Below are 26301 nucleotides of genomic sequence, written 5' to 3' on the forward strand. Positions count from 1 at the left end.
GAGCTCATTCTAAGAAAAGGGGTGTTACCAGAGGTGGGCTACACGGTTCGATTCTTGGACCTGTTCTTTTTAACATTTTTGTAAGTGATATTGTTGAAGGCCTGTTTGGTAAGGTTTGCCTCTTTGCAGATGATGCCAAAATCTGCAACAGGAAGGTGTGGATATTATGAGGAAGGATCTAGCAAAGCTTGAAGAATGGTCTCGAATTTGGCAGCTAAAATTTAATACTAATAAATGCAGGGTCATGGTTCAGGTTCAAGTTCTGATTTATTATTTTTTCTCAAACGTTTAGGGCACAGGGTCCATACAAGCTGATACAATAAAATTTAAAAGGCAGAAAAGAAAGCCCTCCAATGTTAAAAGTAAAAATAAAAGCAAATTGTCTCCTGATATCCTCTTCAGGTCCCCAGCACAGCAACCATTAACAACAAAGCTCTCATATTTGAGAAAGCAATTTGAAACAAATGGGCCTTAAGTCAGCCTTTAAATATGGGCAATGACGAAACCACACATAGTGCCTCAGGTAATTGATTCCATAGCACTGGACCCACTACAGACCATAAATCATCCTTTATAGCAGAGCCAGGAACCTGATGAAAGAAGAGAATCTGCAGCACAGAAAGTTGGACCGAACATACCAATCATCCCAGGGCATACAACACTATATATTGAACCAAAAAAATATGGTAATCTTCACAATCGTACCTGAAAAACAAACAAAATTAGTTTTAAAATAACTCGATACTTTACAGGAATCCACTGCTCAGCCTGCAGCAAAGGGCTAACATGATCAAATTTTGAGCCACCTAACAGTAATTTTACAGCAATGTTTTGCACTAACTGAAGATGTCGCATGTCCTTATCTTTTATACCCCTCAACACAGAATTACAATAGTCTAAATTAGAAATTACCGAAGTATGCCAAAAAAAATGCAAATTGCACTCACTCAAGAGTTATTTAATTGATCTCACTTATTTCAAATGGAAGAAACATCTTCTCATTACTGCTGAGATATGAGGCTGAAAGAATAGGGTAGAATCAAATATAACACCCAAAACATGAATAGACAGGCAAACCAGAAGGCTAACATTGGACGATGTCAAAGATGAAGGCAAAAATTCTTGAGCAGAACAAGGAAAAACTAATCATTTGATTGCAATCGATTATCCTCACACTACTCACTGCCGGTAAAGATCTTCTGTTTAAGAGTAGGCGGAAGGGAGAGGTTTCAGAAGTTTTTAGCTGTTGGGGATCCTGTCCTGCTACCTCATAGCTTTGCTGCTACTACGTGGGCAGGCCTTGGCCTACCCGTGGCTACACCACTGCTGAGCATTCACAGTGATAGCAAGATTTGGACACATTGTCAATCGTATCATTTAGGTTATTTTATTATGCTTTAGCTTAATATTTTTAACATGCAAAAATCACTAGGCAGTAACAATGAAATGTCAGTAACATCGATATAGCTTAAGATAATTAATTGTTGTTTAATAGTAATATGTAAGTATGATGACTAACTTCCCCTTTTACCAAGCTGCGCCAGAGATTTTTAGTGTGGGCCAGCGAAGCAAGTGATCTGATGCTCAAAAGAATTCTATGAGAATCGGAGCATTTCCCTCACGCTATAAACCTCTAGCGCAGTTTGATAAAAAGGGCCCTAAATAAGTACATAAAATTTCTTATTGAAATTCAAAGCAGTTGCTGAGAAAACATCAAAAAAACTAGGAGATTACCTTTTTTTTGCCTTACCCTGGGGTATCTCCTTTGCTATAGCCAGGTAGGTAGGAATAGGCATACCATATTAAATACTACTGTGCCCATGTTGGGCAGAAAGAAAGATATATTCTTCTCTCACAATTAGTCTCTTCCAAAACAACAAAGTTTCAGTCCAATTGGCTATTCTCATAAAAGGGATTTTACTGATAAAATTATTTTGTGCAGTATAAATAAAAGATTATCACTTCAGTATATAAAGAAGGAAAATACAGTACAATAATTCTCAAACTCTTTTCTTCTTCACAGTGAATTCCAATTTTCATCTCCACAAGAAAAATCCAGATCTCTCATCTCCTTGAATTCTTGTGGCTTATTCCTGGGCTAATGGCCAAACTTCTCACCAGCCTTCTTCCTCTTCAAATTTTTTTCTTCTTCTAGACTTATGGAATCTTCTGCAGCTCTTTGAACCCTCCTTATGGATTTGTGGAGAACAGAACTCACACAAAACACTACAGTGAACCTCTTTTCCACATGCCAAGGCCTCTCGCTTCTCAGAATCCTCTCTAGAGCCCAGTTACTTCTTTTGAACCAAAGCACTCCCAAGAAAATCCCCTCCGTTAACCACTTCAATATCTCCTATTCAGAACAGTGTCATGGAAAATACAATCTCTTTCTACTGCTATTTATTGCTGTCAGACATAGTTTGGCCCTTGCAGCCACTTCTAGTAAGGGGAATTTATTGCCCCCCCTTACATCCAGCCCCAGGAAACAAGAAATTCAAGTCAAAAGGGCTACAAATTTATAGTAATCTCTCATACATTATAGGCCCTAGGCTTCATAATTGAACCCATATGCTTTAAATTATATATCACATCAATAAAATTACATATCATCACCATTTGCTCTACAAGAATTATAAAACACAATGGGGATAGTAAGAATTTGTATACTTATTACAACTTTTCCTTTAGAAACTTAGAACAAGTCGGTACATGATGAAACTTTTCTTAATGTTTATTAAAATATATTCCGCTACATCCACAGTTCTGAGCGGATTATAAATAATCTCAACATCAGATATAACTTTAGATGTACGATTATTAAATGTTCTATCACACATATGAATATAAAGTTTACAAACCATAACTAAGATTACTATTTATTTAATTTTCTATACCGTTCTCCCAACTCAGAACAGTTTACATGCATTTATTCAGGTACTCAAGCAGTTTTCCCTCTCTGTCCTGGCGGGCTCACAATCTATCTAATGTACCTGGGACAATAGGGGGATTAAGTGACTTGCCCAGGGTCACAAGGAGCAGCGTGGGTTTGAACCCACAACCTCAGGGTACTGAGGCTGTAGCTTTAACCACTGCGCCATACTCTCCCCATCAAAGTTGATATTATAAGGCACTTATGCAATTTATTTATTGGGCTTGATATATCACCACTTGTAAAATTGCATCAAAATGGTTTACAATACAAGGCACAAGAGATGGTCAACTACGAAGGAAAGGAAAAGAAAGAAAAAAAGCAAGCTTATGTGGTAAAAGTCAGTGTGAATAACCAGATTTTGAGCCTTGTTTTAAAATTTGATAAGAAGACTCAGATTTTATTTCAGTATGTTTGTTTATTGAGACTTTTTATACTGCCTATATACTATGAAATTATATTTAAGTGGTGTATAATAGAATAATTCACATAAATAAGACAAGAAACTCCAAAAATATAATGGGTAAAGGAATATCATTCTTACAAGGCCATCCAAAAAGCCTAAATTTAAATATATCATCTGCTAGGCAATCTAGTCCCCCAATTGGCCATCATAGGATTAAAAATAGTGAGTAGAAAGTTTTATTCATTTATTTGTTTTAGAATATATGTAAATTTGGAAAAGGGTAACTCAAAATCAAATTATTAGAGAGTGATCATGAAATAGCTCAAGCAAAGTAGCACACTTTGAGAAGATTCTGAAATCTGGTAAAGGAAAGCTCAGACCAAACTACTGGAGGGAGATCGTTCCAAAGTTTTAGGGCAAGAAAAATGATCGCCAAAGTTTTGATGTGGGGGTTGGTATTTTATTTTAAAGCTATTTATTGAATTTTTAAGTTGTTTATGGGCTCCTTTTACTAAGGTACGCTAGCGTTTTTAGCGTGTGCTCAAGATTAGCAAGCGCAAACCATGCGCTAAATGAGAAATACTAACGCAAGCTGTATGGAAGTGTTAGCGTTTAGCGCACGTGGCATTGTAGCGCACGCTAAAACCACTAGTACACTTTAGTAAAAGGAGCCCTATGTTTTAAAGCATGTTTATTTATGAGGGTGGTTTGAAAAGTTTGGTAAAAAAAAGCAAGTTAAACATATTTTGATTTTTCACTGCTGCAGCAGTGAACCCCTCACGAAGTCCCCCAGCAGAAGGCATGCCCACTCCCTCCTGCCACCCCCCCGGAACTTCCCAACCCCCCCCCCCAACGTGCAACACCCCCCCTCCAGACCCTCCAAACCTGTAGACTCCCCTGGAAACCCTAAGCCCCCCAAACCCCGTGTACCTTTCCCAAAGACAGTCCGACAGGAGGGATGCATACACCCTCCAGTCGGCAGACCTACTACTCCAAAATAGCAAGCCTTCCCCTTCCTGGTGCATTCTGGAATGAACTGGGGTGGGGCCTAAAGCACATGGTCCAATCAGAGTATTAGGCCTCCTTCCCAATGCATCCTGGGATGCAGTGGGTGTGGCCTAAGACTCCAATTGGCCAAATACCTAAGGCCCTACAGAGCCAATCAGGGTCCCAGAATGCACTGGGAAGGGGGAGACCCACCATTTTGGAGCAGCAGGCCTGCTGGCCGGAGGGTGTATGCATCCCTCTGGCCGGACTGTCTCCAGGAAAGATACCAAGGGGTGTGGGGGGCTTAGGGGTTCCAGGGAATCTACATGTTGGGGGGGGGTTGGGAAGTTCTGGTGGGGTGGCAGGAGGGAGTGGGCATCCCATTTGCTGGGGTACTTCAGGCGTAGGAGGGAGTGGGCATCCCTCCTGCTGGCCGATGTCATGGGGGTTCCCTGCCATGGCTACTCAGCTGATTGTGGCGATCAGCTCAGCGGCCATGTGTATCTGAAATGTAGGCCAGCATTTTGCTAGCCTACATTTCAGACACCTGTCGTGCCCTAGGGAGATGGCTAGTGCTGCTTAAGCTCACCCAAGGCCACTTCTGGGCAAAACCACATACATGCCCAGCCTTGGGCAAACTTAAGTGTCCTAACGCATCTCCCTTAGCAGCGACAAACACCTACAGTGTAGGCACCTGCCTCAGGGTTGTTTTTTTAAATTTTATAGAAAACATGCATCTCTATTGGCTGGTTAGACAGCGGTAGAACACCTACTATCGGGATGCTATTTATAGAATCTGCCCCAAAAGGCTATGTGCAGCTTTGTTGATTGAAGATTTGCACCTGGATATCAGACAAAGTGAGACAGGAATCAAAAGACCTTGAACCTTAAAAAAATTGTGGTTATTGACTGGATGAAACTTAATTTGGTGAACAGTCTCTGTGTACTATTCATGCATAGGCAGAGAGAAAAGTTCCAGTGATACCTTCGTATTGTGGGTTTAAGATTGTTGTTTTCAAAAGGCTCTGTATTAATCTTTGATTTTAACTTTTACCTGTTCCTGATGAAATTATATACTGTAGGGTGGTTTGCATTTTCTGCTCTGATGTTAAAGGCTTGTCAGAGTGTGTTAACATGTCAGAAAAACTTGGTTTAATGTTTGAGCTGCTCAGAAAAGACACAGAAAATCCAACTCTGTTTTGGATGTGGTACTAAGTTAAATGGTGACCCGTCAAATGCGCATAGGACATTTGCGCGCTGACAATTCCACCCTGACATTTGCGTACAGTACTCCTATGTGCCGCCCTTGCCTTCCCGTTTTCGCTCTCAGGGTGATTTGGGGGGTGCTTTCATTGACGGGGGGTGACTTACAATTGCACCATGAAAATCCGGCTCCTTTCATGCACGCACTGGTCAGAGCAGAGTTGTCGGTGCACAATTGTCCTGCGCGCTATTGACGGTATACCGTGGGAACAATAAACTGCAACCCTACTAGACTCAAGTTCCAGTTCAGCTGGGTTTGATCTTTTCACTCAAACAGTGTCTTGCTATGTGACCAGGAAGGTCACAGTTGTAACAGATAAAATCAACAGCTCCTCGCCTCTGCCATTGTTAATGTACAATTTTTGAAATCTCCTTTCTTTATCATTAAATTTCGCTATACTATTCCGAGATCTTCCAGGTCTATTGTTGGGATTCCATAAATATTTCCTAGTTTTGTTCTATCTGTAATAACGTTTTAGAAATATCCTGAAGAAATGAATCTTTTTCTGCTCCTTCACACGTACTGAAGTCTTTTTTATTTCTAACAAAGTTTCAGGCTTTATTTCAACTCTTGCTCTTTGGTACATTTGTTCTCCCTTCCAATGAGGTTTTTCTTCATCAGCCCCTTATTGCGGCTTGTAACAAGTCTTGAAACGACATATTGGGCTGTTCTTCTATCCTCCTATCCATCATTTTCTGGAGGATGTCACCAGTTTTACCACATGATAACCTAGAGGTATTACAGCTGTGACACTTGCAGACATGAATTCCAACCTCATTACTGCCATCAGTCTCACACACTACTGTATCACTTAAACTTATTATATGTAATGTTTGTTTGTAAACACTATTCAGTCAAAATTCAGCCAGCGGCAGTTGTCATTTTTAAACATCGATTGTTGCTGTCTAAATTGGGCTCTGATGTTCAACATCGGGCCATGTCTCTAAGCACCAGAAACTGAATACTGGCATCTGACCAGACTCAGTAGACTGACAGAATTTATGCAGCTCATGTTCAACTTGGATATTCCCCAGCCAAATATTGGCTAGGAACCATATATGTGGAGTTTACATTCCCCCTTTCCATGTCACAATTGGTGGACCCTCCCCCCTCCCCCCCAAGTAATACTAATACTTCAAAACTACTGCTAAAGATTGCAGTAGCCATTTTCATTATGCAGCAGCTAGGGAAAGAAGCAAATTGGGTTTGCTACTGCCCCCATTGCCCCACTGGACCACTAGGGACTACAGAAGGCTTTGGGGGTCTCTACCAATAATATTGGAGGGCAACTCAGAGGGGTCCAGTGATTGTGTCTGGGAGGCTTGGGGGTCTAGTGATTATGTTGACAGGGAGAGAGGAGGGCCAGGAATGTATTGGGAAGTCAGAGCAAAGCAGTGAATGTTTCAGGGGTTGGGAGGGAGGTCCAACAAATGTGTCAGGAGTTAGGGGTGATTGGAGAGGTTAGGAGGACACTGCACTCTGCTCGCAGAGGCCGATATTCAGTGCTGGTAGCCATATAGCTATCAGGGCTGTTTTTTTATGTGGTCCTTCATACCTGGTTAACTATGCAGGCAATGGAACTGAATACTGAAGGCACCCACAATTCCTAGATCCTCCCTGACTCTGCCCCTCATCTCCTCACTTTCAAGATGGCTGACGAATGTCAATATTCAGCACTATTGTCCAGTTAAGTGCTGCTAAATATCAGCAGCATAGACAATTTATTTATTTGGTTTTACATCCCATGCTTCCCAGAGAGCTTACATACATAATAAAAGACAAAACAAGTTATACAGTATTTGGTCAATATGGGTTACAGTGATATTTGTATAATACAATTTGTTCATTGTAAATTAGCATACACAGAGAAATATGGGCAGGAGGATCTCTTGCCCACTTAAATTGCTTTGAATATTTTGCAATGTAGAAACAGAGATCAAATGTGAGAAGATTCACATCAAAAGACACATTTTGAAGGCACCAAATACCTACACTAAACAGAGGCCTGATTCCATTTGTTTTCAAATCCCACTGTATGATCTCAGAAGGAGAAACCTTCTTTTCCCACTACTTTCTGGTCCTGGGCAGGAAGATTTATTTATTTATTTAAAAGATAAAGGGAATTTTGAGCCAGATAGTAAAACACAAATATTGCAAGTTTATTGATAACCAAGAACTAAGCCCATGAGAGATATCTAACATTCATAGGACTAGAGATAAGTCTGCAACGAAAGCCTTCCCTCCTCCAAGGAAGTCTCTCCTATCATTGATATACATTGGAAACTCACTCTTTCTTCACATCTTTGGGAATCGCTTGCAAGCAAGAAATGACTAGATCTTCTTGTTGCCACCCTGAGGTAGATGTTGAAGCCGTTATAAATAGGCATTTCAATGAAGATGAAAATTCAGTTTACCCTTAAAAAAACTCCTTCCAAGAAGGAAACAGGACAATTTCCAACTCTTTGATTTCACAGTTCACTGTGATGAATTGAAAGGAAATATGAAATATAGGGTAATCTTCATGATCAAAACAAATTAAAAAGCTTTCAGAGTGAATGCTGTACTTTACTACTATTAATTATTTCTAGAGCGCTACCAGATGTATGCAGCGCTGTACAGAGTCACAAAGGAGACAGTCCCTGCTCAAAAGAGCTTAAAATCTAAACAATCAAGACAGACAAACAGGATGCCAGGGTAAGAGTTACAATTAGATGAGATGGTTAAACTGCTGGTTAGGGTGGTGAGGAGAGGGCCTAGAAACATAGAAACATGATGGCAGATAAAGGCCAAATGGCCCATCCAGTCTGCCCATCCCCAGTAACCATTATCTCTTTCTCTCTCCGAGATATCCCACGTTCCTATCCCAGGCCCTTTTGAATTCAGACACAGTCTCTGTCTCTACCACCTCTTCTGGGAGACTGCTTGCATCCCTCCGCAGTGGGGACTAGAATTATGAGTTGAAGGCTATCTCAAAAAGGTGGGTTTTCAGCCTACATTTGAACAAGGGAAGGGGCGTGGCAGATGGATTCAGATAGTACAAGAAATAATATTTGCTCATCCTCTCAAATCTACTCCTAAGATGAATTTTTAGTCCCAGGAGACAGCATTTCCATTTCTAGAAAAGCAGTGAGATGAAGAGAGTAGATTAAGAGTTGAGCACTAAGATGCTGAGAACATTTGCGTCATCAGAAATGTTTTCTTTAAAAGTTTCTCATTCTATTACATTGGTATCTTGCATGCACCAGGCATAGGCATTCTGGAACAAACGCATCCACGGTGAGACAGTCAGCTTCCTGCGCCACTCCTGTGGCATCCAAGGCCACTGCCAAGGCATAACACAGCGTTCAGGATGTGGCATGAGGGCTAGATGGCGACCATCTAGGGAACAGAGCCCAGCAATGCCAAGTGGAGAGCCATTTGGGTTCAAGGGATACTCTTCTGTCGGGACCCCACTGTCATCCACATACCGCAGAGGGGCCAATCCATGAGACACAGTATGGCAGAGAAGCTTCTCTGAGCGAAAATGCATATGACCTGGAATAAGAAGGGTCAAATAGAGGAGGAAAATCAGCATGTTTCTCTCCCCTCAACCCCACAGCTGCCACTCTATTCTCCCTTTCTGCTTAGTACCTTCTCCGTGTGCCACCCAGACACCTAGGGTGGACCCAGCCATTCCCTGTAGCAGGATCGAGGGGCTCTCCTGCACTCCAACAGTGACAAACCGGGACTCAAACCTCCCTGAGAGATTGTGACTTAGGAGGACACCTTGATTGAGAGCTTCACCCTCTGTGGGGAGAGACACATGATAAAATCACAAAACACAGAGGAGAAGGAAGAGTAGGGGGAACACTAAGTGAGAGAAATAATATGAATTAGGGCAAACAACAAAAGGAAAGAAAGAAATGAAAAGGGCTTTGGATTTCATATACCAACTTTAAGAACATAAGAATAGCCTTACTGGGTCACACCAATGGTCCATCAAGCCCAGTAGTCCATTCTCACGGTGGCCAATCCAGGTCACCAGTACCTGACCAAAACCAAAGGAGTAGCAAAATTCCATGCTACCGATACAGGGCAAGCAGTGGCTTCTCCCTTGTCTTTCTCAATAACAGACTATGGACTTTTCCTCCAGGAACTTGTCCAAACCTTTCTTAAAACCAGCTACGCTCTCCGCTCTTACCACATCCTCTGGCAACGCGTTCCAGTCATCGAGTGTTTCCTGGTAGAGTCAGAGAGTGGTTTTGTCCTTTAGTTTTATTTTCAATATCTTATATGAATTTTAAAAAGATGTTGAAAACTTTTCTGTTTTCTAAACATTTGTAAGCAATTTAATAACTGTATGATTTTCTATATGTAATTCACCGATAATGTTCAGTTTTATCGAACCACAAGGTATTGTGATATATAAATACATTTTTGTTACGTTTGTTTACATTTATTATAATGCAGGTACTTTCTCTGTCCCTAGTGGGATCACAATCTAAGATTTTGTACCTGGGGCAATGGAGGGTTAGGTGACTTGCCCAGGGTCACAAGGAGTCATAGTGGGAATTGAACCCAGTTCTTGAGGTTCTCAACCCACTGCTTTAACCACCTAATGAGAAAGGTTCATGTATTAAATGTTTTCAAAAAAACTTGAAAAGCTCCATTGAGAGGTGTTAGTTCTTTGCAAAGGCAAGTATGAGTTCAAAGTTTTATTCCTGAATGTCTCACCTGTATTTCCTAAATCCTCCTCTTCCTTGATGGCTGGGACTACCCATCCCAATAGTGCCATCAGCTGGCAGCCATTGCAAATGCCCAAGCTGAAGGTATCTTTGCGATGTTTGAATTTCTTGAACTGTGCACAGACAGCAGTATTAAACAGTACAGAGGCAGCCCAACCTGAGGGCAGGAAAGAGAAGTCAAGCTGAAGAAACAGACAATAAAAATCAACACCACCTTTCTCTCATCTCTCTCCTTTCCTTCATCCCACTATTTTGCTTTCTATCCCTAATCTCTATCTCTTTATTTCTCAACAACTCCCCATCTATTTTACAACCAAATTTCAATTTACCCTGCTCTTTCAGTTTACTTAAGAAGCAATAAAACTCATCTATTTATCCCTCTCTGTAACATGTCCACTTAATCCCTCCAGTTTTCTACCCTCAGTCCTCTCCCCTTTACTTGTTCATTCACTCTGTATTCCTTAGTTCTATGTGGCCTTGCATTATGTAGTTACCTTTTGCAGAACCTAAAACGTCAGCATAGCTGAATCCACCAACAAAAATCAACCCTCTGAACATATCAAGGTTGATTTCCCCGGAGCACAGGTCCTGCATTGTCACATCCCACACCTAAAGGAAAGCACAGATCAGAGAGACTGTAGGGAACAAGAAAACCAACAGAATCATACAAAACAAAATTGTTTACTTTTAAAAGGTGTTCCCTGAAAGTAGCTGTTCATGATATTACACAAATGGACAAGTTTTCTAACAAAGAACACTACCAGAATTTTCTAATAAAACTTTTGTGAGAAACAAGAAAACAGCTCATAAGGATACTCTGGAAAGGTTTTGAATAAAGCAGATGATTTTATTACAGTAGTTGCTCTTGCAAGAGGGTGTCCACAAATTCCTTAGTCCCTCCTGCCTGTCTGCTCATTGGTTAGAGCAGTAACAGTTCACAACCTATCAAATGTTTCCCTCTACCCTTCCGATTTCCACACCCCTTCTTATTTCTCCCATTACTCTCATTCCGACCCCCAACCCTACTTCCCATATTTGGTTATTCTTATGCCCTCACCCTTTCAATAAGTTATTGTCCATTATACTGTAAACACTGAGCCAGCACATTATGGAGCTGCTGTGTTCTCAGATAGTTATTTCAACAAAGCTCTTTTGCCTTATTACAGGATCATCATACTTTACAGTTACTGAAGGCATCGTTTCCTTCGGAAATGTCTTATCCTCTCTCCCTTCCTATCCTGTATTAGCAATTTATCAGTTCTGTACTTTTTCTGCAGACCTCTACAGTTTGCAATAATTAACACTAGTTTATTCTGTTAGCATTACCACACATTAATGTAGTAACAAACCGAAAATACAAACAAAAACTGAAAGAAAAGAGGAAGTCATACTACTCAAAACAAATAGGAGAAAGACCCCAATTCACAAAAAAGCTATTCCAGCTACTAAAAGTTCTCACAAACACCACACCCTACATAGCCAACAACTCCCCCCCTCCTTCAGCTACCCTCTTAGCCACATACTTCAAAAACAAGATCGCAAACATCAGAGCCTCATTCAACAGAACACATAGAGACATCACTTCCCCCTACAGAGAAAGAACCAGTCGCAGCAGATAGAACCTGTTCCCATTTCTCACCCATACAATGGTCAGACTTCAACAATCTATATAATAAATACAGCCATGCAGCTTGCGACCTTAACCATTGCCTCTCATACCTACTGAAAACCTCAAGTACATTTTTCCGCTCCCTGCTTCTATAATGGATACATTCTTTCCCACAAGAACTCAGCGAAATCATCATAACTCCGATATTAAAAGACCCCAAAGGAGCAATGGACCAACCATCCAACTACAGACCCATAGCCTCAATCCCACTGTACATCAAACTGATGGAAGGCCTCGTAGCCAAAACTTTAACCTCATACCTAGATAATCACAACTTACTCCACCCCACAGCCTGGCTTCAGAAACATAACATAGAAACATAGAAGATGATGGCAGAAAAGGGCTACAGCCCATCAAGTCTGCCCACTCTGCTTACCCACCCCCTGTCTATGCCCTAATGACCCAATTTCCTTATCTTGACCCTCGTAGGGATCCCACATGGGTATCCCATTTATTCTTAAAGTCTGGCACGCTGTCTGCCTCGATCACCTGCACTGGGAGCTTGTTCCAATGATCAACCACTCTTTCTGTGAAGAAATACTTTCTGGTGTCGCCATGAAATTTTCCGCCCCTGAGTTTGAGCGGGTGCCCTCTTGTAGCCGAGGGTCCCTTGAGAAAGAAAATATCATCTTCCACTTCCAGAGCACGGAGACCCTACTAGGAACATTAATGGACACTGCTAGACAATACCTCTGTACAGGCAAGAAAAACCTGCTCATACAACTAGACCTCTCTGCAGCCTTCGACCTGGTAGATCACGACATTCTTCTACAAACTCTAGACTCCATAGGAATCTCAGGCAAGGTACTTGCATGGTTCAAAGGCTTCCTACAATCCAGAACCTACAGGGTTAAAACAATGCAAGAAAAATCAGAACCATGGTCCAACCCCTGCAGAGTTCCCCAAGGATCAGATCACCCCTATCACCCACACTATTCAATATATACATAGCCTCCCTCAGCTCCTACCTAGACAAACATGGCATACAGCTATGCAGCTACACAATAAAGAATCCAACAAAACAGGATCTGCAGTATAACAAGAAGCGAAGCAAAAAGCAAAAGGGAACTGCAGACGATGTACAAGATGCAGGCAGTATTTATTAAAAGAAGAATTGCGGTGATATTACAACCTTATTACCAACCTTATACATATAAGTTTGGGACAATGATAACATTACATATATTTTTCTTATATATGTTCTTTTATTGGTTCCTATTGCTAGTACTTTTTGCAATTTATGCACTATTTATTCAGAGATTAACATGTAATGTTATTATTGTCCCAAACTTATATGTATAATTTCATGACCGATACGTTTATATCTATTAGGACCCCAGAGGAAGGAATGTTGTCCGAAACACGGACCATGTTGGGTCCCTAGGTTGGTAATAAGGTTGTAATATCACTGCAATTCTTTTTTTAATAAATATTGCCTGCATCTTGTACATCGTCTGCAGTTCCCTTTTGCTTTATACAGCTATACAGCTATGCAGATGACATCACTATTCTCCTCCCCTTTGACTACCCAGAACTCACCATGACAAGCACAATACACAAAACACTCGAAACAGTAGCAACATGGATGATAGAGCACAAATTAAAACTTAACCCTGACAAAACAAACTTCATCCTCCTAGAAAACAACAAAACTACAACCTTAACAAATCTAGTAATAAACTTGATCTCATACCCCATTCAACCCACACTAAAACTTCTGGGAGTAATAATTGACAGAGGCTGTACCATGCAACCACAAATCAACAAAGTAATAAAAGCATCGTTCGTGACCATGAGAAATCTAAGACAAATCCGAAAATTCTTTGACAGGAAACAATTCCTACTTTTGGGACAATCTCTTATCCTTGGATTAATAGACTACTGCAACATACTATACCTCCCATGCCCAGCGACCATGATAAAACAATTACAAACAATACAAAATACAGCCCTAAGACTCATCAACTCACTGAAAAAATATGACCATATCACAGAAGTATACCATGACTCACACTGGCTTCCAATACAAGCAAGAGTACATTTCAAAATCTACTGCCTACTTTTGAAGGCTATTAACGGAGATAGCCCAACCTACTTGAATAACCGACTAACCCAATCCTCTACAACCAGGCACAGGAGAACCCACTCACTATTCACACACCCATCATTCAAAAATGTCAAACGAAAAAAACTATATGACAACCTAATAGCTTCCAAAGCAGCTAAACTGGACAGACAAATCACCATTCTGTTATCATTGACAACAAACTACAAAACCTTCAAGAAAGATATCAAAACCATACTCTTCAAAAAATACATAAAACCCATCTAGCACGACCAGTCCCTACCCAAACCCCTACCTACCCTCTCTATACCCTTAATACACTCTAATTTGCTTCTAACTACCCAACAAAGTCTAAAATGCTTTATCACCCATCATTTATCACCTATCATTTATCACCTTAAGATCTCGACAGCTCTTTGGTAATTCTTATTACCCAACATTTATCACCTTAAGATCTCGACAACTCTTTGGTACTTCTTAAGTAACTATTATGACATCGCTTATGCTATTCCTGTAAACTTTTATGCAATTCTTGATAACTTTGAAGTAATCCGCCTTGAACCGCAAGGCATTGGCGGAATAGAAATCACTAATGTAATGTAATGTAATGTATCAATGAGTTTGTGTTATGTTATTTATTCCCTAAATTATGTATTAATACCTTCCTCTGACTGTCTCTATATATTATTACATCCTGCAATAATTAACACTATTAGAAATATATTATGAATTTCATTTCTCACACTTTGAGGACACTGCTTGCCCTGGATCAGTAGCATAGATTGTTGCTACTCTTTGGGATTCTGGAACCCTGCTACTCTTTGGGGTTCTAGAATGTTGCTATTATTTGAGGTTCTGGAATGTTGTTACTCTTTGGGTTTTAGCCAGGTATTAATGACCTGGATTGGCCACTGTGAGAACAGGATACTGGGCTTGATGGACCATTGGTCTGACCCAGTAAGGCTATTCTTATGTTCTTAATCCCCCACTACCCCACTGTGCACCTATGGGAACTATGTTATTTATTTTAAAATTTTTAACTCACTAAAATCTAAGCGGCTTACACTTCAAAACATACATAAAATAAATAAAACACGATTGCCACATAATTCACAATTTAAAATCTAAGAAAGGAGAGAGAAAGGAACTGTGAACTAAATCTATAAAGAACTGCCTAACTGAAGGTGACAGGAAGGCATGTAAATGGTGGCATTAAAGTCACTTAAGCATATAAAAATGAGTTTTCATTTCATGGCATCTATTTTGCCAGTGAGTATGTGCATGGGTAGAGCTTGGACCACTGTCTGCTTACAATCCATACATTTCAGGCTTTGTTTACTAAGGTGCGCTAGCTAAATAGCACACGCTAAACACTAATGCGTCCATTATAGTCTATAGACGCGTGCGCTAAAACGGTTAGCTCACCTTAGTAAAAGGACCAGATAATGCTTCAAAAAACTTTTAAAAGACAATGAAATACTATGGGCTCCTTTTATCAAGGTGCGGTAGGCGGTTAACGCACGGAATACCACGTGTTCAACCACCTGCCGTGCTAGTCGCTAACGCCTCCATTGGCAAGGCGTTAGTTTTTAGGCTTGCCACGGGGGTTAGCGCGTGATTAAATGTCCAACGCGCTAAGCCCTGTAGCGCGCCTTGATAAAAGGAGCCCTATGTAGAAATTGCTGACCCATTCTTAAGATGAAACTTCACATATATACAAAGAACCATTTTACGATGATTTATTTATAAAAAAAAATTATAACATGCCTATGATCTAAATGGTTTCCATAAAATGAACATACATAATTATAAACACAAAACTTAAAATTAAGAAATTCCATTCGCTCCTATCTAAAATTACAAACTTCACTCCCTCTCAGCAATACAAGTAAATAAGCTACCATGGCCTAACTACCACAAAATTGACCTTACAGGTCAGGTGGTTTTAATTCTTACGAAACCTGAGCCTCAAAAGGGAATTTCACTACCATAAAGAGGTCTCATGGTATGATGGATGCATTGATAGAAGATTTTCAAATAAAGATACCCCAGCAATTGTTTTCAAAAGTCTTCACACCCTTATATATGTTATTCACAATCTACCATGTAAAAAAATAAAAATTCCAATAATCTCAGCCATCAAACATCTTATAGCATCATTCACCAAAATTGCCTTAAGGCTCATAATAAATTCAGTAGAGCCCACCTGTGTCCAACCACAGTAGATGAACTAGTTCATATCCTCATGTTTTTATTGTATGACATCAATCTGAATCAGAATCGGAATTAAAAATGGCATAGAACAGCAGGATTTTTTTTTCTGCCATTGTATTCTATAATATTTCTATGTAATGTTCAGTCCTGTCACATAGTCCCTGCTGCTGTTTAATGGCAGGTGTTACAGGAATGCTTAGTATTTCTGCATAGTTACACTGTGATACACTCACCTCAAATCCTGCCATAAACAGACAAGCTGCCATCTCTCGATCTCCATTGCTTCCCTCTTCCCGCAAGACTGCCACAAGCGGCCGAGGGAGAGCTAGTAAGCAAAAGTACTTGAGTTAAACCTTCTGAGAACGAGAGAGATAGAGATAGAGAGAGAGAGATAGAGAGAGAGAGAGAGAGAGAGACACTGATTCTATAAATGGTAACTAAGAGTACCTATCTCCTAGACACTGGTTGCATGGCTATCAATCAGCCACTAGGCGCCATTTACAGAATTGCACCTAACGGCACCTAATTTGACTTAGGCGTTGCTAGGCGTCCTAATGTTAGGCATCAGTATATTAGGCCAGTGTTTTCCTGGTCTGATTTACCAGTGCCCAACACAGCCGCCTAGTGCTGCCTAAGTCATACATGCCTATTTTCTACCCTAACCATGCCTACTTTGCAGGTAGGCGCTGCTAGGCGCATCGACTTAGGCATCAGTAGGCGCCACTCCGAGTTCAGTGTGGAACTCTTAATTGTTTAAAAATTTTTTTTTAAATAAACTTTTAATGGTGTGGTCAATTACCACGCCAATTAAGCTGATTATTCAATTTTGAGTTCCGGCAGAACTTGGCTAGGCGTCCCCAATCGGGATGCCTAGCCTAGGTGCCGTTTATAGAATCTGGCTCAAAATCCATATATACTGAACAGGTTATGAAAGCACTCACATTAGAGCCCTTTCTTTCCTCACATTGTCATTATGACCCACATACTTCAAAATAAAGGTATTGACATTCAGTAGTCTCCCCTCCTATTTCGTTAATCTGATCCTTACTGTTCCCTCATTGAAACATATCAGTACAATGAGGACCACAATTTTTTCTGTTAATGCTCCTTTTCTCTGGAACAGTATCCCCAACTAGGTGCGGGAAAATACAACACTGATCAAATTTAAGGTGATGCTACAGACATTCCTTTTCCACGATGCCTTTGCAACCTAAACTGTCCTTTTAAGGACAACTTAGTTTTTAAGAAATATTTCTACTTTCAGTTCTCCAACCTTTTGTTCTTCCCCTTAAGTGTTTTCTTTCTATCAATCGTAGTTCCAATCCCTTCTTCCCTTCTGTTCCCGTTCGTCTGTGTCCTTAAATCATTTTTTTCCCTTGGTTTGTTTTAGATTAAATTATATTTTAATTGGTATATTGTTATGACATTTTTGTGCACCGCCTAGAAGGCTCGAGTGGGTGGTAAAATAAATTTTAAATAAACTTGATTCTTATTTGTTTGTACTTTTGCACAGACTATGCTTGGCTTTCCTATGGGATAAGGTATGTATACTTTCAGAATGGGTGTACATTTCTCTTGTGAAATTTGTACACTGCTGAGGGATCTAGGCTCCTGTCTTTATGAACTAGGCACCTTATTCCAACTTGGATATACAATGATGTAAAAAAGATTTACCCCATCTCCCCTATTATTGCGTTTATGACACATACAATGCTTTCTGATCTTTAAACAAAATGTGATATTAGACAAGGGGAACCTGAGTAAATACATACCACAAATTTTAAATTATACTTCATTTATTTAAGGACTACCATATCCATATCACCCATGTGAAAAAAGTAACTTCCCCTAAACTTAACTGGTTGCATCATCTTTAGCAGTAATAATTGCAACAAAAAATGTCCTATAAGTTGATATGGATCTTTCACAGCGCTGTTGAGGAACCTTAGTTCACTCATTTTTGTAGAACTGCTTTAATTCAGACACATTCATAAGTTTTCATGCGTGAACTGCTTGTTTTAGGTTCTGCCACAGCATCTCCATTGGGTCCAAGTCAGGCCTTTAACTTGGCTTGTTCAAAACTTTAATTTTGCTTTTCCTCAACCATTCAGATGCAGACTTGCTTTCTATTTTGGATCATTGTCTTGCAGCATAACCCAATTATGCTTCATCTCACAGATAGATGACTAGACATTCTCCTTAAGAATTTTCTGTTTCAGTGCATAATTCATGGTTCCTTCAATAATGGCAAGTTTTCTAGGTCCTGAGGCAGCAAAGCATCCCCACCCCAACATATTTTACTGTTGGGATGCTGTTCTTAAGGTTAATGCTATATTTTCTTAACACCAGACAAAATGGGAACTGTGCCATCCAAAGAGTTTCACTTTTGACTCATCTGTCCATAGATTATTGTTCTAAAATGTCTAGGATCATCCAGGTGTGTTTTTGCAAATGTGAGATGAACACTGAGTTTACTTTTGGATAGCAGTAATGTGCTTCCTCCTTGCTGCTCTCCCATGAATCCCATCTTTTTTGTACTGTGGAGTCATGAAAACTGGCCTTAGCTGAGGATAGAGTCACCAGCAGTTCTTCTAGGATATTTTGACTTCCCAGATGAGTTGTCAATGTGCCTTTGGAATAATTTTGGCAGGCTGGCCACTCCTTGGAAGATTCACCACTATTCCAAGTCTTCTCCATTTGGATATAATGGCTCTCACCGTTGTTCACCAGAGCTTTGAAAATGACTTTGTAATAATTTTCAGACTGATATATTTCAACAACATTTTATGTCGTCTCTTCTAGAATTTCCTGTGATTGTGGCATAACATTCTTGTAGAAACTCTGTGGTGTCTACTTAACTCTCAAGGTAAGATTCAATATATAGTGGAGTTTAGATTCAACAATTAAGCCTAGCTGTATCCAATCAGTTGAATCTAATTACCAATTAAATTGGGTAAATTGGTTGGTTGTTTTTTTGGATGCCCGAGTTAGTGGATAATCATGACCAGACAGTGCAGAATATTAAAACCAATTAGACCAGCGGTCTCAAACTCACGGCCCCCCCAGGTCCTATTTTGTGGCTCGCGGTCTGTACGCGATCTTGCACACTGCGTAGGAAGAGAGCTCCGGCACCAGCGTCAGTTAATTTCAAATTTCCTGCTGCTGTCGTGTATGCCCCGGGGCTCCTGGAGAGGGCAAGATGGATAGGGAGGACAGAAAGGAGGGAAGGAAAAATGTTACACTGGGGAAGGGGGAGAGGGCAGAGTGAAAAGTTGGACTCATGGAGGGAGAGAGATGTTGTTTGATTGAGGTAAGGAGGACCAGAGGAGAAGCATGCAGGAGGAAGAGAAAAAAAAATGTTGGACTAGTGGAAAGGAGGAAAAATGTTGGACTGGGAGAGGGGCCAGAAAGGAGGGACTGCAGGGGGCAGAAAAATGTTGGACTGGGAGAGGGGCCAGAAAGGAGGGACTGCAGGGGGCAGAAAGGAGAAAGGGAAAGAGAAATGTTACACTGGAGTGGGGGGGAGGAGAGAGATGTCAGACCATGGAAATAGGGAGGGAAGGAGAGAGAGATTGGAAGGGAAGGGAAGACATGGAAAAGTAGATTTTGAGAAGAAAGCAGAAAAATTGAATGTTAAGTTAATGCCAAAGATGGTTGCAAGGCAGAAAGTGAAGATGGAGAGAAAAACAGTCAATGGACAAGAAGGCCCTGGAAACATAGTTAAAAGCACAGAAAAATAAAGTCACCATACAAAAGTAAGGGAAATGATTTTATTTTCAATATAGTGATTAAAATGAGTCAGTTCTGAGAAATGAACTTTAACTGTGAGGGCCGTGGAAAAAATAGTTAGTGTCTTATTAAAGAAATGACAATTTTGCATGAGCTAAAACTCTTTATAGTTTATAAATCTTTCCTCCAAGTACCTACAAATCTAAAATGTGGGTTTGAGTTTGAGACCCCTGATCGAGACATAATAAAAACATACCTCCAGAAAAAATTATGGATTTGTTCAGCTAATTCCAAAAGTTACCTAGACAAACTCTTTGAATAAAGACATCTTTGAAACCATGAACTTGCAATGAGACAGAACTTCTACAAGGTAGCATCATGATTACACTTATGAAATGAAAAAAGAAGAGCAAAGACTCTACATATCGCGACCTTAGAATTACATGGTTCTAACTGTACCGAAAATCTCGCAGTTAAAACCTTGTAATCCCATGCATAGACTAATTTCTGTACATCAACCATGTAATTGCTTATGAAATGAAATAACAGTTAAGTTGCAATAAATCCTCGTGAGCGTTGTAACATCTACATGTCAAATAGAACTCGGAAGTCATCGGAGTTAAAAATATTGAAAATTGTCACTTAGAACCCTGTAATTCTAAGGTCGCGATATGTCCACAAGAGAAAAAAAAAGAAGGGTCAAAAAAATGACTTCTCACCAGGGTACTTTATTACAACATCTCATGTAGATTCATAACTTGACAAAGTACCATGTTTCGGTGTAACAACACCTTCCTTGGGGGGTTGTTAAAACCAGAATCTGCAGCTAGCATCCGTTAACCCCTGCAGAAGGCGTTGCTAAGCCAAAACATGGTACTATGTCAGGTTATAAATCTATCTACATAAGAAATAAAAGCATGGGACTAAATTCTCTGCAATTCCCATTCCTAGGAATTCTTCTGCCTTGGGCTGGGCTATAATCCCCAAATCCTATGCTTGCTAAATTGTGTTCTTTTTGAGTCATTCCCCCATTTTGTCCTGCAGAAAATTCTGCTATCCCCCTCCCATCCCTGTAAATCCTCACTGGCCCAACCACTAGAGGGGTGCTGTCTTCAAGAGATACTAATTGAACAACACGGGTGCTACAGTAGCAGCAGCAACACAGTCTCCCCTCCCCTTACTCTCTAATCCCCCACCCCCCTCTTACCTCCAAACTCTAATTCCCACATCACAGCACTCTAAGCTACAACTCCTGTTAAATGAAAATCTTAATTTTAATAACTCAAATCAGCTCTCTTCCTTACCTAGGTCCTGTAAAGGTTTAGGCATCACAGCTGGGTTAAATGTTAGCTGAAAGCATGGGCCCTCGCGCCAGCCAAGCCCCTTCTCCTCCTGAGACACACAGTCTGGGTTTGCCTGCAATCGTTCCAGCTGGAAACTAGTGGACTCCCACAATCCTCGGAGCACCGCCAGCTCTTCCTGTAGCACTTCCTGTCCATTCACGCAAACCCTAACCTAGAGGTGAATCCAGTACAGTTAGCCCAAGTTAAGCAAGCAAGACATGCCTGAAATTTCTAGACATGTGCAAATCCTATGCAAGATGATGGAAGCAATAGCAGCCTGATAAAAGATACTTCTTTTTTAAATGAATTTGTAAACTTCATGCCTTATTGCAATTTGCTCCAAAAGGCTCTATGTGCAAACAAAAAATGGATACAAAATCTAGAGTGAAAGAATGACACACTATAACAGGGGTGTCCACACTTTTTTGGCTTGCAAGCTACTTTTGAAATGACCAAGTCAAAATGATCTACCAACAATAAAATTTTAAAAAACACAAAGTACACTGTACGCAGAGAAAATGTTAATTATCATTTGTATTTGGGGCTTTTATCAGAGGTCAAGGCAGATGACTTTAAAATATGCAATGTCACCTCAGTAACAACTATACAAAAATAGACAAATATACCGGTACCCCCTCGCCTTTTACTAAACCGCGATAGCGGTTTTTAGCACGGGAAGCTGCGCTGAATGCCCTGTGCTGCTCTCGATGCTCATAGGCTCCCTGTGCTAAAAACCGCTATTGCAGTTTAATAAAAGGGGGCCATAGTGCAAAATATAGACAGCAGCTACAAATTCTCAAAACAGACACATTTTGATCACTAAATTGAAAAAATCATTTTTCCTACCTTTTTGTCTGGTGATTTCATGAGTCTCTGGTTGCACTTCCTTCTTCTGTTAAGCCAATATTTCTTTCTCTCTGCCTTTCTTTCTCTCTTCCCCTGTGCCGCTCTTTCTTTCTGCCTTTCTTTCTCTCTCCCCCTGGCCCCACCTCTTTCTTTCTGCCTTTCTCTCTCCTCCTGCCCCTCCCCAAGCCATCGTGCCAATTTCTCCACTTCCCTGATTCTTTCCCTACCCCCACCCCCAACGCGATTTCTCTCTGCTGCTTCCCCGAGCCAGGCCTGGCGCATACAAGCGCCAGGCACACAAGACTTCACTTCCGACGTCAATTCTAATATCGGGGAGGAAGTTCCAGGCCAGCCAGGCAGTGATTGGCTGGCCCAGAGCTTCCTCTCCGACGTCAGAATTGACGTCGGAAGTGACGTTTTGTAAGTCCAGAGCTTGTACGTGCCAGGCCTGGCTTAGGGAAGCAGCAGGGAGAAAAAGATCGCAAAGGCAATGCGATCCACTCGTGTTGCCTTTGCGATCTACTGGTCGATTGCGATCGACCATTTGGGCACTCCTGCTCTATAATATAACAATCCCATGTTTATAAGTTTACAGAGTTGGTGAAAGGATTTGGGTGTCCTAGGCGAACCTTCAGCTTTATGCCCCCCCAATTAACTTTTAGGTCCCTAATCTGCGTGTCCACACAATACCCAAGTAAATGGTTTTTTTTCAAAATTGTCCAGCTTTCCTGTAGCTAAAAATATGGATTGATGTGTTTGTGTAGCTGTCAAGATCTTTTCTTTTGCTTTGACTGCAGCTGCTGTTTGTTGCCCCCTAAGAAACTTCTGCCCAAGGTGAATGCCTAGTTTTGCTTAAAGGTTGGGCCAGCCCTCCAAGTTTATGAAAACACATGCTGTAATTCTAAACATAACTCTTACCTATGCAAAATCCCAAATAATTTCTCTCCATGAGTGTTGATGGGTTTGTACACAAATCTCTACAAGCAGTATGCAGTGAGATATTTGGTGAATGCACTAAACCTCAGTTGGTTGAAATATTAATGCTGGGTCCAGTAATCTTCCATCCTCTCCTCACAGGCTAGCAGCATTGGTCACGTTAGTCTCCAACTCTTCTCAGGCGCTCTCATCCTTTCTTTCCTTTTTACCTCTTCTCACTCTCTCCTGCTTTTTATTTATTACTGTATACATTTCCTTTCTATAACTAGATATTCCAAGACTAGGCAGACTAAATACAGATGGGGGATAGTATATATTTAAATTAGTATCCCAATTAGTAAGGAATGATTCAAGGTTGTTTAGGACGAACTGAGAATTATTGTCCTTTAGCTTTTCTTGAATTTGTTTGATTAGAAATAGTAACATGTTTCCCCATAATGTGGGCTTAAAAGAAATTATGTATGTATGAATTGATTATGTATTGTTTTGTGAGATTTCTCCTTTTTTCCTTTTGAATCATTGGATATTGTAATGTATTCAAAATGATAATAAAAAAATTAAAAAAAAATTAACACAAACACAAACACAAAAAAAATGCCTTAATAAAAATATAAATATAAACAATAAAATAACAGGCTAAAATAGATACATTTGAAAATGTGTATAAATTATATAAAAATGAAGAGGAGTAATCTTCCAAGGGACTAGAGGAGTGGTGCCCAAAAGGTTGATTCTGATGGCAATGCGAGTCGATTGCAGAGCCCATTCCGGGCTCCTTGATAGACTCACGTTGCCTTCACATTCTACCTGCTTCCCGACGTCATAACCAGGACGCAGAAGCGCCGGGCCCACCAGCCTTCCTTCCCCTCCCCCCCCCGACGTCAAGTCTGATGTCAGAGAAGAAGTTCCGGGCCAGCCAATTGCTACCTGGCTAGCCCGGAACTTCCTCTCCAATGTCAGAATTGACATGGGGGGGGGGGGGGAAAGGCAGGTCGGCCCGACGCTTCTGCGTCCTGTTAACGGCGTTGGGAAGCATGGAGAGCTCAGAACTCGACGGCAGTGGCTTGGGGGCCTGTTCCTTGACGGCGGTGGCTTGTGGGAAGGCAGGGAGAAAGAAAGACAAAGAAAGAAAGGGGGCATGGAGACAAAAAGACAGACATAAAGAAAGGGGGGCAGGGAGACAGAAAGAAAGAAAGGGCAGGAAGACAGAAAGAAAGAGAAAGAAAGAAGGGGGCAGGGAGAAAGAAAGACAGAAAGGGGGCAGGGAGAAAGAAAGAAGGGGGAAGAGAGAAAGAAAGAAGGGGAGCAGGGATAAAGAAAGACAGAAAGAAAGAAAGAAAGAAAGGGAGCAGGGAGAAAGAAATAAAGGGGAGGGGGACAGGGAGAGAGGAAGAAAAAGTTGAGGGAGGGAATGAGGTTTGGAGGAGAGGAAGCATACAGGAGGCTGAAAGAAGGGAAGAAATATTGGATACACAGTCAGAAGAAAGTGCAACCATAGACTCATGAAATCACCAGACAACAAAGGTAGGAAAAATGATTTTATTTTAGTGATCAAAATGTGTCCGTTTTGAAAATTTATATATGCTGTCTATATTTTGCACTATGGCCCCCTTTTACTAAACTGCAATAGCGGTTTTTAGCGCAGGGAGCCTATGAGCGTCGAGAGCAGTGCGGGGCATTCAGCGCAGCTCCCTGCGCTAAAAACTGCTATCGCGGTTTAGTAAAAAAGTATAGTTGTTACTGAGGTGACATTGCATAAAGTCATCTGCTTTGACCTCTTTGAAAAAACCCCGGAATATAAATGATAATTAACATTTTCTCTGCTTACAGGGTGCTTTGTGTTTTTTTTAAATTTTATTGTTGGTAGATCATTTTGGCTTGGTCATTTTAAAAGTAGCTTTCAAGCCAAAAAGTGTGGGCACCCCTGGACTAGAGGGTATAGAACAGCATTTAAAACTGTCCAGTATATACATGTACAAAAAAAACAAATACATAAAGTACAGCACCTATTTTTATGCAGTAAGGGGTTAGTTAAGCAGCCTCATTTTCAATTTTCACTTGGAAATACCAGGCCAATCAAGGCCTTCTAATAGTTCCATCCTTCCATCAGATTTTTCTAGATGCCTTCATAAGCTCTTGCTTTAATGTGGATGCTCCAACTTTGTAGAACACTTCCTTTTTACTCACAATGGCTTGTATCTATTCTAGAGGGATCATTTAGTAACTTCAAATCAAAGCTAAAAACGGATTTCTCTCGGTTTCCCACCTAAAGTTTTCCATAAATGGGACAGTTAACCAAGCTTCCTGTCTATATTTTTTCCTTCTCAATTATCCCTTGTTTTAAATTGTTAACTTTCCTCTCACCATTATCCTTGTCCTATGTCTCTTGTACTGTATTGCTTTGTATTTTTCCCTTCCCCTTATAATTTTTGAGCCTCTAAACCGCTTAGATTTCTTTCTGAAAATTTGTGGTATATCAAATAAATTGAACCTTGCATATTACACATATGTATAAAAAAAACAATTCCAGAGAGCTGCCATTTACATGTCAAGATCCACAATACATGGAGATTTCAAAGGTGAGTGGGTTAGGATGGGTTTGAGCAGCACTAAATCTATACATCTATTCCCCATTTCACACAGGGAAATGCACATTACGGGGGAAGTAATCCAAACTAAACTAAACTAAACCTTACGTTTGTATACCGCATCATCTCCACAGAAGTAGAGCTCGATACAGTTTACAGGAATTGATATAGAAGGAACTCAAACAAAAGTAGAAGGTCTTAGTAAAGAGAAAGTTTAGATGGACTTAGATATCGAATAGGGAGAGGTCAATTATATTTTAGAGTAAAGCCAAGTTTTCAAGTAATCAACGTGGGCTTCTGTTAAGATGGGTTATTTTACTACAACTCCACTCAAAAAATTCTTATGAGGTCAGTGGTCAACATCAGTACTCTAAAAACATGTAAAAACCCACTGTGTAAGGTTTTGAGCTTCCACGCTCTTGCATAACTCTTCCACAACAACACAAATCACTGGACTTTTTAAAAAATTCTTAGCATTTTATCAAGGGTGAGAAAAGCCTCAGAGTACGGAGAGGTCAAAACAATTTAAGCCCCTCTTCCTTTCAATCATTAGCTTAAAAACTTCCCCGATTTCTATTTTTACCATTTTTTCACAATTAAA

General features: G+C 40.5%; 1 protein-coding gene across 2 annotated transcripts in view; it reads right to left on the reverse strand.

Annotated features, from left to right (window-relative positions):
- Positions 1-469: 469 nt before the first annotated feature.
- The window catches only part of PFAS (phosphoribosylformylglycinamidine synthase), a 149943-nt gene continuing 124111 nt past the window's right edge, over positions 470-26301 (reverse strand). The window contains exons 24-29 of one of the 2 annotated variants that reach the window (XM_033944968.1): positions 21292-21502; positions 16492-16583; positions 10805-10919; positions 10300-10467; positions 9217-9372; positions 8384-9120 (exon numbers count right to left, since the gene is read on the reverse strand). In XM_033944968.1, the coding sequence (XP_033800859.1) occupies positions 8798-9120; positions 9217-9372; positions 10300-10467; positions 10805-10919; positions 16492-16583; positions 21292-21502 (1065 nt within the window). In that variant the 3' untranslated portion in view covers positions 8384-8797. Of the gene's footprint in view, positions 706-8383; positions 9121-9216; positions 9373-10299; positions 10468-10804; positions 10920-16491; positions 16584-21291; positions 21503-26301 lie in introns of those variants that run through there. The other variant, XM_033944969.1, reaches the window with a different exon arrangement.

The sequence above is a fragment of the Geotrypetes seraphini genome, chromosome 5 (assembly GCF_902459505.1).
Source record: "Geotrypetes seraphini chromosome 5, aGeoSer1.1, whole genome shotgun sequence".
NCBI lineage: Eukaryota > Metazoa > Chordata > Amphibia > Gymnophiona > Dermophiidae > Geotrypetes > Geotrypetes seraphini.